General features: G+C 36.0%; 1 protein-coding gene across 3 annotated transcripts in view; it reads right to left on the reverse strand.

The window, feature by feature from the left end:
* The window catches only part of GARNL3 (GTPase activating Rap/RanGAP domain like 3), a 207990-nt gene that overhangs the window by 27574 nt on the left and 159458 nt on the right, over positions 1 to 20958 (reverse strand). For all 3 annotated transcript variants that reach the window (XM_074211536.1, XM_074211535.1, XM_074211537.1), the window contains 3 exons: positions 6557 to 6664; positions 3459 to 3577; positions 1291 to 1426 (listed from right to left, as the gene is read on the reverse strand). In XM_074211536.1, the coding sequence (XP_074067637.1) occupies positions 1291 to 1426; positions 3459 to 3577; positions 6557 to 6664 (363 nt within the window). The remainder of the gene's footprint in view (positions 1 to 1290; positions 1427 to 3458; positions 3578 to 6556; positions 6665 to 20958) is intronic.

A 20958-nucleotide genomic window follows, 5' to 3' on the forward strand; every position in this document is an offset into this window, starting at 1 on the left:
GGTTGAAATTCTGTGTCAGTTCTGGGAGCTTTTGCTGTTATTTTAAAAGTCTCAAAGTCAGTATAATTAGCCAATATTATCACTCATGATCTCCCCCTTCCCCCCACTATGCAGACAAATACTACCACCATGAAGATTGCAATCCCTCCCTGTTCCAGATATACTATTTTTGCCTTCTATTGTCATTTTAACTTATCTGTAACATCTATTCATCTTTTTCCTCAAATTCTGCTGTTGATGTTTTCATATGAATAAAAATTCCGTGGATAATAGTAATAGGAAGAATAACAGAGTTAACTGCCAGGGGTTCCATGACTCTTTACTAAAAGTTCTGCTATTTAGTTATTGTTTCATGTCACTCAATATTTCTTATCCTAGCAAGATTAATGAATGATAGGGAAAATATGGTTTCCTCATATTCAGTGATACATTTTTTTGCAAGGCAATGGAATTAAGTGACTTGCCCAAGGCCACACAGCTAAGTAATTATTAAGTGTCCAAGGCCAGATTTGAACTCAGGTACTCCTGACTCCAGGGCCGGTGCTCTATCCATTACGCCACCTAGCCACCTCCCAGTGATACATTTCTAGTAGATTGGGGTGGGGAAGGAGAGGGAGAACATCTTTCCCAGATATTTATTACATTTTAGGATCACAGGACAATAGGGAAAGATGGAATAGGCATAGTGAATGAACAGCCTGCCCTGTGGTCAGAAAGATCTGGGTTCAAGTCTTGCTACAATCACTAACAGTTATTAAGCATCTAATAAATGTAGGGGACTGCGCTAAGCTCTGGGAATACAAAAAGAGATAAAAGATAGTCTCCTGCTCTCTAGGAGATGACTATGTGATCCTGGGCAAGTCATTGATCTTCAATGCTCCAGACAACTCTTTAAGACCATAAGAGGGGAAAAAAGTCCATGATGCAGACAATCACTGACCTACTTTAACAGAGAGAATTTTTAATCCTTTATCAGTAAATTTCTCCTCCCCTTAAAAATAGGGACAATATGCTATTAGAGCTGAAAGAACTCATAGAGAACAATTTGTCCAACTCTCTCAATTTATAGATAAAGAATTTGAGGTCTGGGCCAGATCCCTGACTTCAAAAACAAAACTCTTTCCCCTATATTTTAAGAATGCCTTGGAGCTATAGCTTTTTCCATTTTTAATCTGTCATGACTTGAAACTCTGAAGAGTTTATATAGCAGAGAGGAAAGTATCATATTTTTAACTATTCATTTTTATAGAATAGTTACAAGTTAGCATAATAGGAAAAAGAGGATTTCACCTTCCCCCAGGGAAGAAGGAAACACTGGAGTCTCCCGGCCTGTGGGTGTCTGAGGAGAATTGTGGGCACTGGCATCCTTAGAATTGTTGCTGGACACGCTGTTCACTGCTGCTGAGGCTTTGAAGTAAATGTCTGACTGGAAAGAAAGAGCACAAGTTTATGGAGCCGCCTAGCATGCTTAAGTAAGCCTTCTTTTATTCCTCCCCCTCATCTGTGTAACCTCATCTTTCTTGGCACTCCCATTATACCCTCTTGGTTACTGCCAGGCTTGCTCCTGTACTGTGGTCAATTCAATTCATTGCACATTTCTTAAGTACCTACTATATGCAAGGTTATGTCCTGGGTACCAAGGGATAAAAAGAGGATGAATGATGCCCTCAGGGAGCTCATAACCCCTAGCATTATACATAAATGGGAATGTGAAAATGCAAAGGAAAGGTACAGGCCCAATGGAAAATTTGATGTGGTAAATCCCCTGAGGTGTGGAGGAGAAATTCAAGGAAGGCTTCATGGATTTCAACAGACTTTATTATTCCCTTCTACCTGCCCTATGAGGTTTATGTTGTTTTTTTCAACCCAAAATGTCACCCAGCCTGTTCCTTACCAATCTATGTGGCACAGTTACATGGCCCAGAGGAGAAAGTATAGAACTTAGAGACAAGAAAAATTCCAAATACAAATCTTGCCTCAGACACTTACTAGTTGTGTAACCCTGGACAAGTAATTTAACATTTCCTACTCTGTTTTCTCATCTGTAAAATGTAGGTAACAATTTTGTGATGGGGATAAAATGAATTATCATGCTACAGAGCTTTGCGAAAACCTTTTTGAAGTGCTATTGTTGTTGTTGTTGTTATTTAGTATGTTTAAGCCCTGGGAACTCAAATCACATTTTCTTCACACAATTTTTTTGACTGTCTCCACAGCCCATGATAAGTTTTCTTAGACTGCATTTCATTAGAACTTCTATATGACACTGTCATATAATTACCTATATTCTTGAGGTTTGTTTGTTTTCAGATATGCTATGGCCACTATAGAGAAGGCTGAAATCTCCACAGAGGGAGTCTAGAATGTGGAGACAAGATTAGGAAGAGTCATTATTATTGGGATAACAAATATTCATATAAAGAGATGGTATCAACCATATGTGGAAATGGTTACAGGAAAAAATCTACACTAAGAGATGGTTTGCAAATGTGGCAATTAAAATTAGGGATGATCTACAAATCTGATCAGGGACACTCATTTAAAATTGGTCAATTTCAATGTAAAGCAGAATTGTAAGTGTTATTATGGGAACAGAAACGTACAATGACAATAAGGAATACGAAAAAGGAGATGGAATAGTAAGAAATTTGTACTGTCACTATTTTTCAGGAAGGAAAGTGCCCTGGTTTCTCAATGACAGTGTTGCTTATTTAGATAGCATGGTGAAGGGCAATTTAAACTCAACAGAAATAGCTCTAAAAACTTCTAATTTCTTTGGCTCTACTTCTACAGTTATAAAGATTCTTTTCTTCTACAGGGATAGGTCCATATAGGAAATCAAATTACAGACTGGACATATTCTGTAAAGGTGATTGATACCCATTCTTGAGTCAAGTCAATGTTGGTTAATAAATAGACATTATTGTATTGCCAGTATTGTTTGGTCAGATTAAATAGATTCCCTAAAATTTCATCACCTCTGGATTATCTGTTAAGATCATTAAGTTTCTAAAAGTACAAGGTTTGGTCTATGAAAGTACAAGCTCTGGTCTATGAAAAATCTCAAAGTGTAGCTACCTATAGCTTGTTTTGCTCAAATCGTCTCAGTGCCAATATATATGTGGATTGTAGGGCTGTGACTTCTGTTTCTTTTATATCCCTTGGAACATCTAATTCTCTGTTCTATCCTCTATGGTCACCCCAGGACTTCTGTTCTTTAGGTACCTAACCAAGAGACTTTATTATTTGAACTTTTCCCCCCTTTCTTAAATTTTAATATATGTGCTGATTTTAAATTCTGCTTTTAATATATACTCCAACTTGACCATAGGAGCATAATGATAAACATTTTATTCTAAATAACTTGGTTTCTCTCCTTTTGCCTGGTAATTCATGTATTGAATATTACAAGTACTTTGCATTAAAGTCTTTTTGACAGAGGTCCCAATTCTACTTACCCTTGAAGCCATAAGCTGAAGTTGAGGCACAACAGCTGTATGGACTAAGTTTCCATTCACCACTAAGCGAATCTCAATGGAATCAGTAGTAAAGGCCAGAATGTAAGGAAAAGCACACACTGCAAGGTAACAATAGGCATGATGACAAATGAATTGGTTTCACTTTGATGAGTAGTGGTATCTTTTCTACTGTGATTTGTTTTATAGATAAGGATTATTCATCCACCAAGAATACAGCTGTATAAGAGGTGACATGAAACAATTGTTATATCAGATGTAGAACAATTAATATTCAATTCAACAGACATTTACAGTTTCAACTACATACCAGGCCCTATACTTTTTATAGGTCTAGAGATGAAGAAAGACACAGTGAGCTCTCAAGGAGATTATAATCTAACATATACTTATAAGTGTGACACAAGGAAAAATGTGATAGGGTTAAAGGTGAGGTATAAAGGGGTATAGAAAAATGTATGAGGGAAAAATGAGTTTCATCTGGGGAGACCAGATAAAGACTTCATGGAGGAAGACATACTTGAGTTGGGCTGTGAAGGAAGATAGAAATTTCAACAGATGGTGATATGGTGGGAGTGTATTTCAAAAATGTGAGATGGCCTAAATGAATGCCCATAGTGTAGATATTGAATGTCATCAAAGGAAAAATGAACAGGAATCCTATTTATTTTGCCTTCCTACCTGTGTTCTTCATCATATTCCTTCCTGACTCTTGAGGGACTTTGTTCTCATAAATACCAAGTCTGGATCTTTAATTTTTTATTTTCTACTGACCCCCCTTAAATACTACAGTTGCTATTGTACTGACTTTGTGGCTAGCATTTGACCAAAATAAAATGATGCTGCCCTGGAATAATTCTCTGTCTGAAGCCAATGATTATTCATATGAATATGTCCTCCCTTCCCTTCCCTTCTCCATCCACTATGAAACTCTTGCTCTCAACCTCATCAGATAACATTCACCACTATAGTTTCCTATCTCTGTTAGCTCCTAGATTTCTGACTTTGACCTCTGGACTACTTACCAGTTGCTCCCTTTGATCCCTAAAGTTGAGCGCTGTGCTTAGACCACCATCCTTTTCCAAAGGTTTCTTCATTTTTTCCTTGACTGTTAATTTCCTAAGCCAGTAACACCTTCTGTGACAGACATGAACAGGTCTTCCTTATCTTCAAAGATCCAACATACCCTTCTCTTATCCATCCTGGATCCTCTGGCCTACCTTCTTTTTTCTCCCTCCTTTAGTTGCCTGAATGGATTTCCATTCACGGTTTCCTTTTCTTCATCATCCAGTGCAGTCTCGCTTCCTCAAGGGTTATCACTGACTTTACTTTTTCTTAATACTCCAAGCCTTTCCTCTGTTCTCATTTTTCTAGATGACTTTATAGTAGTTATCATTGTTGATCATTTTTTCCTTCCTGAAATTTCCTCCTGATTCTCCCCCATACCTCTGTACACTCCTCTGTTCCCACTACTTCAATTCTCTAATTGTTCTTGGTCTCTTCTTTTATTTATGGTCTGTCCCTCCCTCCCTTGAGAGTGTATTCATTTTCATGACTTTAGCTATCACTTCTCTGATGCCTAGCTTGGATATCATTCTCTTGCCTGGGCTTCCTCTGCTACTGGTTTTAAAGTTTTCTGCCTTTATTTTAAACTCACCACATCTGTATTAGAACTTATCTTTTCTTTTAAATTAACTCTTCCTTCCATCCCAATAATATTCTCTTACTCAAACTTGAAGCTTTATAGCAATTTTTAACTTCTTTTCCTCTTTCATCTCTTGTATACAATCTGTCACCAGTCATGTCAAATTTCGTTTATAGCAGAGGTGTCAACACGCAGGCCTGCACCTTCCAGAGGGCTGCTAGAATCAGCTCAAAATGTAATTGAGAAATATTTAACAAAATAAGTAAAAATACAATAGAACATAGATAATGTTACTATGGGGTATTTGTTAAGTCAATATGTGGCTTACAAGGATCCTTATGTATGTATGGTCTAAAGGCCCCTGTTTCTATTTGAGTTTGATTAGCATTGCTTTATGGCACATGTTGGATTCATCCCTTGCTCTCTGGTTTCAAGCTTCATCCTTTTCTTTTCAGTTTCAATCTTGTCCATAATAGTTTGTTCTGATGTTTTTATACAGATTTCTATTTTTGGGACAAAGTTAAATAGAAAATTCATAGTTCTTATGTGAATCTTGAATTGAAATAAAAACCTTCTGTGGACCAGCTAGGTGTAGACCACTCTAATTTCTGAAATTCTGGAAACCTAGATCTAATGTGATGAGAGAAAATATCCAACTCTACTTAGGATAAAGATACAATTCCTTTATCTAGCACTTAAAGTTTAAGGTTCACCACAACACCTGTCTCATCTATTCTGGAACTATTTACTGTCTCCCAGACATGACCTGGGCTTTCCTGCCTGTGTGTTTTGCTGATGCTGTTCTCTAGTATTGGAATGGCTTTTCTCCTCTGTTGAATTATAATCCATTCTTAAAACCCAATTTAAATGTTCCTTTAGCTAAAATCATCCCTTAACCCCTATCACTCTGTTCTTAATTTTCTGAATTTGTACCATAATTATCTGTCATATCCCCATTACACTCTAAACACCATGAAAGCAAATACTGTATTTTCTAACTATATTTCCTCCAGTGTCTAACAGTGTTCTGCACACAATGGGTACTTAATAAGTGGTTGCTGAATTAAATTGAATCAAATCACAGAATTTTGGAGCTGGACAGGACTTCTAGTCCAACCACCTCATCTTACAGATTAGTAGAGGTTAAATCATTTAATGAATTATTAACAAGTGGGGAAAACTACTTAAAATGTAGCCATTCCTCCACCATAAACAAATACTGTGACAGCTGGGAGGAATTAATGCTAAATGAAAGAGAGGACTAAAAGATGAGAAGGACTTGGGTTTGGCTCCATTTAAAGAATTCATGATTTCCTTCTCATCCTTTTTTGGGGGGCAGTAAAATAATCACTAAACCAGTTAGTAAGTTTACAAATGAAATTAAAACATTTAGAAATACTCCAAAGAGCTTATGGTGATGAAATTTTTTTCTTACCAACAGCATAAGGAACCTGGTTCCAACAAAAGTGGAAATCTGATGCTGAGGGTTGGATCAAAGGAGAGCCACCATTAAAAGGACACACTTTTTTATAATTGCAGCTATCTGTAAGAAAAATATTTTCATTTTTACAAAGGCGATATTATGACTAGTGGCAGTAAATAAAATTACAAACTTTTAATCTTTTATAATGGGCCCATCACGACCCATTTCTTGAAATTCCCTAGATAAAAAAATATTGGAACCATAAGGTCCCAAAGACTTAAGGAAAATAGTTCAGAAGAAATGTGCCCTAAATGGAAAATATCCTTACAATTTTTTTAAGGGGGAAGAAGTACCCACTTGGGAAAAGGCAGAAGAAACCTATTTAAATATGAATTAGTTCATATTATATCCTATGCTTTTAAAATTAAATTCTGTTACATTGTAATATGGAAACCAGAATATTATTATAATACATTAAAAAAGAGACCTTTATTCATTTTTTTAAAAAAATTATTTATTTAAGGTAATGGGGTTAAGAATGATTTGCCCAAGGTCACACAACTAGGCAATTGTTAAATGTCTGAGGTTGAATTTGAACTCAGGTCCTCCTGACTCCAGGGCTGGTGCTCTATCCACTGTGCCACCTAGCTGCCCCAGAAACCTTTTCTTAACTAAACTTGAGTATGTTTTTTATTTCATTTTGGGGGGGGGGATTGGGCATGATACTTGGGGACATCTCTTCATCAGAGGACTGTTCAATAAGAAATACTATTTTTGGTCAAGGCATCTCAGAAAGATGCTTAGGAGTGTGAAAAATGCAGGGTTACAAGTGATATTATTGGGAATGTCCATGTCAACAAAATCACAAATCTTTTTGTAGTACTTGTGGACATGAGCTGTTTACCAACAGCCTTAATTAATAAGCATATATCTTTTTGACTATGCCACATTCCTATGGCTAAATGATTCACAATCCATCTCAGAAACCCAAAGATGCTTATTTATTCAGTTTGAAATGGGTTATACAGTAGGTTTCCTATGTTTCTTTTCCTTCATTCCCTCTTCCTCCTTCTCTCTCTCTCTCTCTCTCTCTCTCTCTCTCTCTCTCTCTCTCTCTCTCTCTCTCTCATCAATTAGGGTTAAATAGTCACACAAGCAGTAAGTGTCTGAGTCACATCTGAACTCAGGTCCTCCTGACTCCAAGGTTGCTCCTCTATCCATTGTGCCATCTAGCTGCCCCAGGTTTCCTATGATTCTTAAAAATAATTTATGAGGTTGACCAAAGAAATTGAAAAAATTATATTTTCTTAAATAGAGATCTGAACCCCTAACATCTGACTTCCAAAGCAGGAAACATTGCTTCTCTAAACTATCATAGGTACTGTATACAGTAGTCAATATGTTCCCTAACTTGTAGACAATGGCCTTGGGTAAAAAGCAACTGTATTATATATTATTCAATTGTATTTAAATCATTAAACAGGAAAATTCTATCTTCTACAAAAAACTTTTAAAATTTTCTAATATAATCTTAATACATACGTTCACAAGCTTGAGGCAGCTGTGTTTCTATTTTAAAAGGTACAATAAAGTAAAGCATATTATCTAGTATGAATTGTTTATCTAAAAAATGAATTGTTTCATGTTACTTAATTTGCCAAATGTTAACTCCTTATATACCCAAATTAAAAATAACTGTAATGATTTAAATAAAAAACATTCTCAAATATATTAATGATCCTGTTAGGATCAATAGCCCTCTCTATCACCCAAATAATGTTCAAAAATTCATGACTTCACTGTGGCTATTACCCCTATCTTTGACATTGATTACAACTCTTATCTATACCTTAGGTGGTGGTCTTCATGAACTTTTGTGGCCAGAAAAAATTCTTCCTATTGATGGGGAAATGTCTGTATATCTATAGTATACAGTTGATATTTATGATAATGATACTGAATCACCAAAAAGGCTGTTATTATCAATATTTATACATATAAAATATATATGCATAGACACACATATTTATGCAAAAATAAAACATTTTCTTTCTTCAAATATTTCTTCCCTTGACATTTTGATCCTGGGTCATTTGTTTCTTTCCCCAAAAGGTGGAATGAAGGATATACACTTGTGACCTCTTATAATATCAATGATTGCATCAAAGGCCTTTGGCTAAGGGATTCTTTCACCTCCTTTTCATAAGAATCAGTGTCTTTGGCTTAACAGTAATATCTGAAGTAGTTTCATTACTTGTACATTACTGACAAATCCATCTCATCTTTAGCTTGTACTCACATTTTGATCTTACTAGTGTTTTTTTTTTAATGTGAGGTAAGAGTAAAGATAAAAATGTCCTTGCTAACATCTTAAAACTAATTATGTTCTTAGTAATAACTTCATGATTCCTTCTTTGAAGAAAATGGAAAGATGATGATGAATATATCAACTTATTATATTTTTCAAGAGAAAAAGTAGTTCAAAGTTCCCTGCAATAGCTTCTTGAGCTAGTTCAGAGAAATAATTTCCCAAAAGACCTTCAAAGTGTAAGATACTGTCAGCTACTATTAATTATTTAATCCAGTTAGCATATTAAGTTTTAGATGGGCTAAGTTTTTGCTACAAAGTAGTGTCTGTGTGTGTGTGTGTGTGTGTGTGTGTGTGTGTGTGTGTGTGCGTGCGCGCGCACGCGCTGATCTGGGGCCCCTTTTGTAATTATTGTACAAAGTATAGATATACCTGAATTTGGAGGGCTTTTCTAAAGAAGGCCCAGTGGGCAGATCTGGGGTCTTGTTTCAGTTTTGGCACTAAATGGCACGTGACTTTGGGTCAAATGACTTTGCACTCTCTGGGTTTGTTTCTTTAGTGTAAGCAGATAAGATTAGATAATCTCTGACAATTCCTTCTACCTCTAAATTTCTATGCCTTGAAAAATAATTTTATCCTTTTAAATTATTACAGCAGTTTTTAACTTGAATTTATGTTTTTATAATATAGCATTAAACATATAAGTCAGGGTGGTTTGTGGATAAACTGACTTTGAAGTAGGGTTTAGCCCTTCTCATTGTTAATCATATTTTGATGCATTCACAAGCTCATTGATGCATCTGATTCTTTTTATGTCCTCTCCCAAGTCTGCTAGGTGTCTGCTCACCATGTTGGGGCCATTCCCCTTGGAAGCCTTGAGATGAGATATCAAGGCTATTCACTGATTACCCCTTCCTTATTTTACATTTCCATTCCACTCCTTTTCTGGACACCCATTTCATTGATGATCTCTTTTATGCTTACAATATAACACACCTTTTTGGATGCTTGGCAACTAATTTTTTTGGAGATTATGACTTTTAGTCATATACTGTCACAGTAAAAATACTGATATTTCAGGGAGAAGTTTGAAGTCATTAAAAGCCTATTTCCAAAGGTATACTCTCTTCCTTTTTCAATTTTGGGCCCAATTTATTATTCATTTCCGATGTCATATGTTTGTGTGTGTATTCCATTATCATATACATATAACACAGACATATAAACAAACACACATAGATGACACTGAAGAATGTATGAAGGTATATCTGTGTAACACACAGATATACTATCTTAGATTGTCCCTCTAGACTGCATGTTTTAATTTGACACTGCCACTCCCTTAAACCATATGGACAATTAGATCAAACTATTTTGAGCAATTATAGCAGTTTCTACAATGTTTGGGAGTTGGATGCAATTAGCATAATGTCATTGGCTAGAAGGAGCATCACTGTTGATAGGCAATTACTTTTCTATTTGGATTCTGGATCAGACATCTTCTACTGTGTTAGACAGTATTAGTAAGTGGCAAACACCTTTGGAGTATATGTCTCCAGGGTTTATTTTTACCTTATTAATCAAAGTTATCTCTGTTGTATATGATTTTGACATATTCCTAGGAGGGAAGGAAGAAGCATTTTTTAAAGAACTACATTGAGTGAGGCATGATGCCAGGGCAGGATCCTCTTTTTGAAGAACTATTAATGCAGCACTTTGCATCAAGGGTATCTTTTATTCCATTCACTTTTCAGGCTATTTTGTATCTGTAAAGCTGTGATGTGCTGAAAAATATGACTTACAGAAGCCTTCTTATTCTTATCTCATATTTACATAAGGATGTCCTCAATATCTATGTAAAAATTTTATAGAGATAGAAGAGTAAGCATGTGAGTAGGTAGTTATTAATGTTCTCTTGGTTGCCTTTTTTCCCCAGGATAAAAGAATCAGTGTTGAGGACTGATTCGAGAGTCCTCAAACTTGTGTCATATCCTGCATGGACCACTTCTGAGTATTATAAGGTGTCATCCAGAAGCCCTTCCTATTTTCTTTCCTGCAGTTTCAAGTCTTCTTATGGTACATCGTGAGCTATGAGGCTAAGGCCCAAATAAGAGGCCTCCACTGACAAGAGTGAAGAAGAGTCTGTTATAGAAGTTATGACCTCTTTTTTCAGTTTTCATCTGTTGTTCTTCCATTTCCAACCTTAAATGCTCACAGAATGATTTGGCTTAAATTTGCCTTTTGTCAAACTTTCTGTAAACTTGTTTTTTCCTCCTCTGATTTCCTAGTTTTATGAGAAATACATCTCACAATATTCCAGCAATTTCCCTTGCAAAATATTAGAAGCAAGTTTATATTCTAAATGAGTGTTGTTTCTGGCTTCTACATCTTGGCAAAGAGATCAAGTATCTTCCAGCTGAGCCTTTCCTAGGCTTATTATGACAGTCACTTTCTAATATTTAAACTTGAGTATGAATTGTAATCTCTATTAATCCCTATTAATATCTGTTTAACATTTTGTATCAACACTCAGATTCAAATCAGAGTAGTTCAATTACTTGCTTTATCTTTTCATTTTTATTCTTCTAACTTGATATCAATCTTGATATTTTCTCTAAAAAAAAAATCAATTACCTTACTATATACACTGTTGCTTTAGAAGTGGTTCCTAGAGCACTGGCCTTGGAGTCAGTAGGACCTGAGTTCCAATTTAGCCTCAGGCACTTAATAATTGCCTAGCAGTGTGACCCTAGGCAAATCACTTAACTCCATTGCTTTTCAACACCCCCGCCCCCAAAAGACATGGTTCATTATATCAGTAACTGGTCATTTCTTACTTATTAGAGTATAATCAATTTCTTTTTTATGCATGTGTGCTCACCATGCTAATTTAGCTCCTGCCTCTATTCTTGAAAAATAGGAAGACTTATATGAAATGCTAAAGACAGAAAATAAGCAGAACTGTGAAAACAATATACACAATGATTACAATAATATAAATTAGACTCATATTATGCTTAGCTTATTATATTATACTTATCTCTCTCTCTTTTTGGTTGCTAAGAGGGGAGTCTATTAGGACACATCTTTGCATATATTATGAGCTACTGCCACTGTATCGATGTTTTTGCTTAGGTCTTTTTCTTTATTCCAGGAGAAGGTTTAATTCTGGTTTGGGGTGGACATAGCCCCAAACTACAAAGATATAAAAACAAAAGGTATTGATAAAACAAATTAAAAAAATTAATCAGACCATGCTAAGTTCTTTCCAGAACTTGGACTTTACCCCTGGGATGCTAAGCTCTGATAAGTGAGTTTTTAACTTTATCTTGCCTGGAACCAGGATGCCATGCTACTTCCTGACCATTAGTAAATCTTGCCTCCCCACCTTCCAACTTTAGCTTCCTTTTTATATATAAAATATTCTTATATTAGGGCAGCTAGATGACCCAATAGATAGAGCATCAGCTTGGAAGTCACAATGATCTGGGTTCAAATCTGGCCTAAGCTACTTTACTTAACTCTGTGTGCCTCAGTTTCCTCAACTGTAAAAAGTTGGAGAAAGAAATGATAAGCCACTCCAGTATCTCTGTCAAGAAAAACCTTGAAGAGTCAGTGTTTTAAGGTATAAGAAGACTGAAAGGGCAGGAAAGTCAGATTGTAGAATGGTAATATCTTTCAATCAATTAAGGTTTTATTTTTTTTGGGGGGGGTTGCAAGGCAATGGGGTTAAATGACTTGCCCAAGGTCACACAGCTAGGTAATTATTAAGTGTCTTAGTCTGGATTTGAACTCAGCTCCTGACACCAGGGTCGGTGCTCTATCTGCTGTACCACCTAGCTTCCCTTTAAGGTTTTATTTTATGAGTCTATGGTCTCAGAACACAAAAGAATAATCTATAATTTCTTATTTTGCTCAAAATTGGGAACATTTGATTCACTGGTATCTTCTTTTGTCTTTTTTTTGTGAGGGGCAATGGGGTTAAGTGACTTACCCAAAGTCATACAGCCAATAACTATCAAATGTCTGAGGCCACCTTAGAACTCAGGTCTTCGTGTGCTCTATCTACTGTACCATTACTGCCAACTCCTAAAGACTGGCAAGTATCACCAGAAGAGACTGGCTTCAGTACAGGGAAACGTTGGATATACTGTATTCATATTCCTTTACCAAACATGTGTTTCTGATATGCCATGAACCATGTTGGCATTAGATACACAAAGACTCTATTTGATACTCCAGGGTAGCTTTCCATAAAAACAAAGGAGTTTCCAAAAAAAAGATTGAGCAATGGCAGTATCATTGTAGTGAGTATATAATCTGCCAGGGAGACTACTATTTGAATGCATAAGTTTCCATATTCTAGTTAAAAATTAGATTCCCATTATACTTCACACTACTGTAATAGTACTTTATAGGTTTATGCTGTAGAAAATTCTTCCTCCATAGCACATACAATGCTATGCTGCACAAGCTGATATACTTAGCTTGGGGCTTTCTACTTGAAAACAGTGATGCCCTAACAGACTATTTGAGTTAGCAGGATTTTTTTTCACTAATACTCCCAGGAAGTAGGGAGAAACATACCTATGATTATTTATTCTGATAGTGTACTTCAATTAGATTACTTTCACTGGAAGAAAAAGGGTGACAGACTACTTTAAATCATCAGATTGCCAACTAAGTCTTCCTGGGTTATTTAGTCAGAGAGAATGTTAATGGTGTGAATATTAACAGCTGGGAATAGAAGTAATACTGTCAATGCCTCCTCTATAAAAAGACTGAGTGAATAGAGTGAGGTTGATCCAGAAGACAAGTTTAGGACTAGGGCCTGGGATTTTCTGAAAAGAAGGAAGAATCAGATTAGAGAAATTGGTCAGACATATGGAAACTTGGGCATGTTAATGTGGTATTCAAATCCTAGTACTTTGTTAGGATTAAGGATTTAAGAGCTGGGAGGAATCTTTGAGGTCTTCAAGTCTAACACCTTTCTGCCCCATTTTACAGCTAAGGAAACTGAGGCCCAGAGAGTTAAGTGACTTTCATAGTAAGTGACAGAGCCAAGATTAAACGCAAGTTCACTGACTACAAATCCAATCTGTTTTCCATTGTATTCTCTTTCTTTGACTTCTTATTTGCTGGGAAAGAGAACTGAAACAGTTATGTGGGAGGGTTAAAAGAAGTGACAAGATACTCTGTAGTCACAACTGGTTTGAATAATGTGAAAGTCTTCTTGAAGAGGGGAGCAAGACCAGGAGTCTTGGTATCATCTGAAAATTTTAGGAGAAGGTATATCGGGATGTATCTGAAAGCAAAACTCAAACTGACAGATCAGTCCTGGGGCAAAGGGTAAGTGGGAAAGGAAATGATAGACAGATGTTAAAAACCAAAAGTCCAAACCCAAGTAGGTGTTGAAGAATGGATGGTGGGTAGACTGTATTGGGAATCATGAGGAAACTGGGATTCACTATCAGGAAGCAGTCACTGGAGAGGGTGGAGTACAAGGCAGGAAATCCAAGTATTGGGATAAAGTAGAAAACCAGTTTAGGGGAACTTAGCTACAAAGGTCAAAGTGGATCTGAGAGTGAGACTATCACTGAACAACTTGTATGCCTCCTTAACCTAAGAACTCAGCACAGAATCTCTATAGGGTTGAATGTGTGTGTGTGTGTGTGTGTGTGTGTGTGTGTGTGTGTGTGTGTATGTTAGATTCAGGTGTTTGAAGATGAATATTCTGAAATATTAAGAGAGTCTTAGTAAAGACTCAGAGGTTCAAATTTAATCTCTCTATAATTCCACTATTGGATTCAAACAGAAGAGACATATTTTTTTCTTATATGATTGACCTTCAAATACTTAAGAGACTAATCATATCTGTTCCCTTTCCCTTAAATTTTCTCTCTCTCCTTTCCCCCAGGACAAATACCCCAAGTTATTTCAACTAAATGGCACGTTTTTAAGTTCATGTATTCATACTAGTTACTTTCCTTTCAACAGCCCTCCTTAAAATGTGAGCCTTGGAAGGAAAACAATATTCCATATGTGTCCTGACTCAGATTTCAGAGGAATGTTTAGCTTCTCACTTTTAAACATAGGACTTCTATTCATGGATACTAATGTTAAATTTTTTTGCCTGCTATATATATGTACTGCTGAATCATAATAAGTTTATAGACCATGACCTTCAGGTTTCTCTGTTTTTTCCTTTCACACATACATAAACACACTAATATATTTGCATACATACATGCATGTACACATGTACATGCATACACATTCTGCTGGATTTGTGATTTCGTTTCTATAGGTAATTAATTTTTGGTGAGCAAATTCTCTCCACCAATACAGATTTCACCTGCTTTTCAATTTATAATCTTAGAGAGTTTGGTAAAAGAAAAGATTAAGTGACTTGCCCAGCCAGACTCGGTCATTCAAGGTGTCAAAAATGGAACTTGAACTTAGGTCCTCCTGTTTCTGAGACTAGCCCTCTATCCACTAAATCCCTAGTTTTCTCATCATTTACTTAAGGTGCTAACTCTTTGAATCTTAGTTCTCATTATGTCTATTCCTATTCAGTTTTATCTTACTCAATTAGTTATTTCTTTCTTTTTTTTAAGGTTTTTGCAAGGTAAATGGGGTTAAGTGGCTTGCCCAAGGCCACACAGCTAGGTAATTATTAAGTGTCTGAGACCGGATTTGAACCCCGGTACTCCTGATTACAGGGCTGGTGCTTTATCCATTGCGTCACCTAGCTGCCCCTAGTTATTTCTTTCAAACCACTTTTTGCACCTCTATTTTGTCATCCAATATAGGGTCTTCCCAAAGTCTTCCTGCAGGCAGCAAGGTGATGCACTGGACAAAACACTGGGCCCAGAATCAGAAAACTCTGCTTTAGTTTCCTCAAAGATAAACTAGTGTTACCTATCTCTTTTATGAATTGGAATAGACTGGCCACTGAGATACTTTTAAACTCTCACATTTTGTGATTCTGTCTTGCCATACACTTTCCTGTCAAGTCACTTTGCTCTGACTGCCTTGCATTTGGGACCATCTCTAGTCATCCTGATTCATATCTGGCTACTTGACCCAGATGGTTCTGGAGGAGAAAATGAGGCTGGTGACATAGCCCAGCCCCCCTCACTTAAATCCAGTTCATGTATTTGTCATGGCATCACCTCCCTGATATCATGGTCTTCTTTCAGAATGAAGGACAAACAATACAATTTCTTCCATTTTGTATGTGTGAAGTTGGCTTCTTGAACTCATGTTTAGTACTCTACATTTAGTCCTATCAAATTTCATTTTATTCTATTAAGCCCACATTTCAGAAATGTTCTAGCAGGTTCCATCATATCACTTTCCCCTACCCAATAAACTTCAGTTGTTTCCTATCACCTCCAGGGCAAACTAACAAAACAAAATAACAAAATTCTGTGTTTGGCTTTCAAAATTCTTCATAATCTAGCCTCCCCACCCCTTCACCTTTCTGGTTTTCTTACACTTTACTGTCCACCACATCTTCTTTAATACACAGCTCCCTTGCTGTTCTGTGGTCAAGACTCTCTCAGTTCCTGGGATTTTCTCTCTTTCCTGTGACTAGAATGCTCTCTTTCTATCTCAACCTACTTTAAGTCCCAACTAAAACTTATCTTCTACAGGAAGCCTTCCTCAATGCCTCTTTATTCTAGTGACTTCTCTCTTTTAATTATTTCCTTATTATCTTGTATATAGCTTGTTGGTACATATTTGTTTGCTAGATGTCTCCTTCATTAGAGTGTGAATTTGAGGGCAGCAATTGGATGTCTTGTCTCTTTTGCATTCTCAGTGCTTAAGACAGCCTGGCACATAGTAGGTGCTCCATAAAGTGAGCTCTTCTCCTAAGCTTGATGTCATCTGCAAATTTCACAAGCCTGTTAGTTATATTCTTTTCTCTCTCATGGTCAAGCAGAGATACTAATAACATGTTGCTCAACAGAAATCTTTCACAAATTGACATCGTTATATTAATGATTAATCCTTGAGATATAATATTTTAGTCAGGTCCAGGTACGCCTGACTTCATTAAGATGTGACACAAGAAAAGCATGTCAACCCCAAAATACTCTGCTACATTCTAAGTATACTCTGTCTATAGTATTCCTATAATTTAATCTTGATCAGTGATTTCAGTGAGGAAATCCCTGCTACCAATATAGATAAACAATTGTTCCATAACTTGAAATTGTAGAGAGCTTTGAGGAACAACAAAAAGTTAACTGATTACTCATGTCACAGAAACAGAATTTAAAGCTCCAGACCTCCTGACCCCAAAGCTAGGTCTCTATTATATTAACCTCCTTCTCTAGTTTAACAGTAATAATGATGATGATAGCTAACATTTATGTAGCACCTACTATATGAGAGGCATTGTGCTAAGTGATTAGAAAATATTATCTCATTTTATCCTAGTTACTCTGCCAAAAAAGAAACTATGTTATCTGGCATGGCTTGGTTCCATTGAAGTCTGGCTGGATTTTAGAGGCAGCTAGGTGGTGGTGTGTGGAGAGTCAGGGAGACTTGAATTTAAATCCAGACTCAGAAACTTAATAGCTTTATAATGTTGATGTAACATCTCCCAGACTCATTTTCCTCATCTGTAAATAACAGAATCTACCACTCAAGTTTATTGTTAAGGATAACAATAGGATAATGTTTTTTAAAGTGCTTTGTAAGACTAACACTGTCATTATCATCATCATTATATTTTAGTGACTACAGCTTCCCTTTCAAGGTGCTCACAAATTATTTCCTTAATTATATGTTCTAGAACTTTGCCTTTGTCCAGTCCTAAGGTACCTCTCCCATTTTCTAAAATATTTCTGATAGTGGCTTAGCAATCACACCTGCCAATTCTAAGCATTATAGACTTTCCTCTCTTTTATCATTAACTCTAAAATGTAGTGGTCATTTCTCCATTTCTCATCGTTCTCTCCCCTCATTCCCCAATACTTTTTGCTGGTGAGACTCAAGTCCAGAAAGTTAATTTCCTTCAATAGTTCCTTCACCTTTTGAAGGATGAAATTATCATTAAGGGAAGTCCAAAAGTGACTCGATCCTTTTGATAAATGGTGAACTCTAGCAAATTGTCTCAATAACTGAAGTCCTCCTTACTATTCCAATATGACTATGTCAAGTTTGTGATGTACCTCTCCTCCTCCTCTTCCAAACAGAATGCTTCTCCTCAATTAGCACTTACCTTATTGCAGTCTGCAGTTACCCCCAACTTCCTTTCCCTTGTCTTTATCAACTTCCTTGTGCTCTTCCTCTTTCCTGCTCCTGTTCCTTCAATCTTTCTCCTTCTGCATGACTCTTTCTCCACCTTCTTAGATTCTTAACCTGGACAGTTTTACAGTTTTTGCCCATATTTTTCCATAAACTCTCCAAAGAGGAACTACCAAACATACTGGCTACTTTCTTCTTTGATAACAACAGCCTAACAAATGTTAGTATTATAGTACTATAAAATTATAGTACTATAAAATTTGGAGAGCATATTATTCAATCCTTACAAAAACTCGGTGAGGCAGACTTTTTCATTTTATAGATAAAGAAACTGAGGCTAAATGAGGCTAATTGACTTCTCCAAGATTACAAAGCTAAGAAGTGGTCTGAGGCAGGATTCAAACTCAGGATTTCCTAATGGCCACTCAGGAGCTCTACATACAATGCTATCCATCTGCCTTTTAATATTTTAATATTTCATTGGTATTTATATTTATTCTCTTTATGTGACAGGCTAACCTTTTAAAGATATTTCAGCCCTAAATGATGTTTACAAAGTTAATTCAGAAGCAGTTGTTTAAAACATGCTGTATAGCCTGTTTTCCATTGCTTTTTGAGTTATGTCTAGTTTTGGTTCTTAAAGATCATGCTATTTCATTATTTATAGACTATAGCATCATTAGAATATTTACATTAATGATCAGAGCACTAAGCAGTTTAGCATAATTGAAGAAGTGATCAAGACCAGTCATAACCTTTGATCAACCATAGACCTAGTTCATTATTTAATTGCTTGTACAAAAGATGGATGACAAAACTAACTATATGTTATAGTTTCACATATACCTTGTGTTTTTTTCCCAGCACAGATAAGACAATTCTTTTAAATTTCTAGATTTCACTGAGGCTTTTTAAAATGACCATTTTTAAAGTTTGATATAATTATTATAATGTTAACTATATATAGGAACATGTGGAAACCATTGCCATCAATATGAAATTATTGCTTTATTTGGAAGTTATGAAGAATTTTTCATGACAATGGTAAGAAAAAGACTTTGGTGAACATACAGATTTCTTTTGAAGATCTTGATTAATGTTAATACTTAAAAGATGCTGAAAAATCTCTACTATTTTTGGATTCTTGTATAATTCTGAGAGACGTTTTGTCTAAGCAAACTTCATAGCTGCATGTCATGCAGGAAAAATACTTTAAAAATAAATAAACATTAGCTTCTGGAAAAAAATTCACTGCAAAGGCCATAACTTACACAATTCAGTTGAAATCCAAGAAATTTAAAAATATGAATGGTTCATCTTGCCAATATGGGGAAATATGTAGACAGGTGCTTACCAACAGAAAATAGCTACGCTCAAGCACTTTTTAGCCAGTCTTCCTAGGGATACATCCAGAGACCTGTGATGAAGCCCCTTAGGGGAGGGAAGGAAATCTATGGGAAGAGAATGAGCCTTAGAAAGGAGAAGTTTTTGTATTTTTAAAAATTAATTTTTTTCAATCAATGAAAATCCATCTTTTCTCCCTCCTATCTCCTTATTGCCTATTCCTAGTTGATAAGAGAATAATAAAACTTGTTAAAAAACATGTAATCAAGCAAGCAAATTTCCTCATTGGCCATGTCAAAAAAAATTGTTTCAGTGTGAACTTTTGAATTTATCACTTCTCTATCAGGAATCTGATAAAGAACTATAATGAAACACGTTTCATTATGAGTCCCCTTGAACAATGAATGATCATTGTCTTGATTAAGAGTTCTAAAATCTCTCAAAATTGTTGATCTTAACAATAATGTTATTGTATAAAGCATTCTACTGCTTCTGTTCACTTTATTCTACATCAGTTCATACAAATTTTCCTAGATTTCTCTGAAACCACGTCCTTCATAATTTCTTAAAGCATAAAGGAATGAAAAGAGTGTACTGTCAGCTGAATAACAAAGGCATCATGGGAAAGTTTGGCTACTCCATTATCAAATTCCTGCCTTATACAGGGCAGGAGACTTTTGCATGTCATTGATTAAGGGAAGTTATTAGGAACTAAAGGAAGAGTACCCTTGAAAAAGAAAACTGATATGATCTACAATGTGACCAACACCACCCCCCCCAAATGGAGCTCAGATATCATTTAGGGCCAGTCAGCTTGAATTCATCAGGGTATCAAATCTAAAAGGGTACAGGAATGAGAATGGCATTTGAACCAGATGTCTGTCATGAAGAACACATTACAGAGAAGTGCTTATTAGCCAGTCTTCCTAGAGATATAATAATATAGTAACAAAATGGGTTTGTCCCATACAACTTTATTGCACAATATATTATTTTATGAAACTGGCATACTAGCCATACCTCTGCATCATTTTGCTATATAGGTTGGCATGGTCAATATAACTACTCCTCACTCCACTATGCTGGCAATGTTGTGGGCCAAAATATTATTGCTCCTTACAGAGTTTACTAATTGCATAAATTTGGACCAGTCATTTTTCCTCTAGATCTCAGTTTTCTCATACATAAAAAGAGAGGACTTGAGCTAATTTCACATCAAATTCTAAATACCATGATCTTATTAATGCCTCTTAGATCTAAGGACTATAGACTGGGTTGGGGTAAGAGGATATACATGTTGTATGGTCTCCTGTTCTTTTCTGGGTCCTTAACCTTACTAGTCTACTAAGTTCTGGTCATGGGTCACATTGCTTCTGCCAGTTTAGGATCATCTGAACTATTTACTTCCTTTTCCTGTCCACAGTTATTGAGGGAAAGGAAAGCTAGTTTGGGATTGAAGTGAATCTATCACAATAAAGACCAAAGGAAACAGTGGAAATGT

Source organism: Macrotis lagotis, chromosome 1 (genome assembly GCF_037893015.1).
Source record: "Macrotis lagotis isolate mMagLag1 chromosome 1, bilby.v1.9.chrom.fasta, whole genome shotgun sequence".
NCBI classification, from domain to species: Eukaryota; Metazoa; Chordata; class Mammalia; order Peramelemorphia; family Peramelidae; genus Macrotis; species Macrotis lagotis.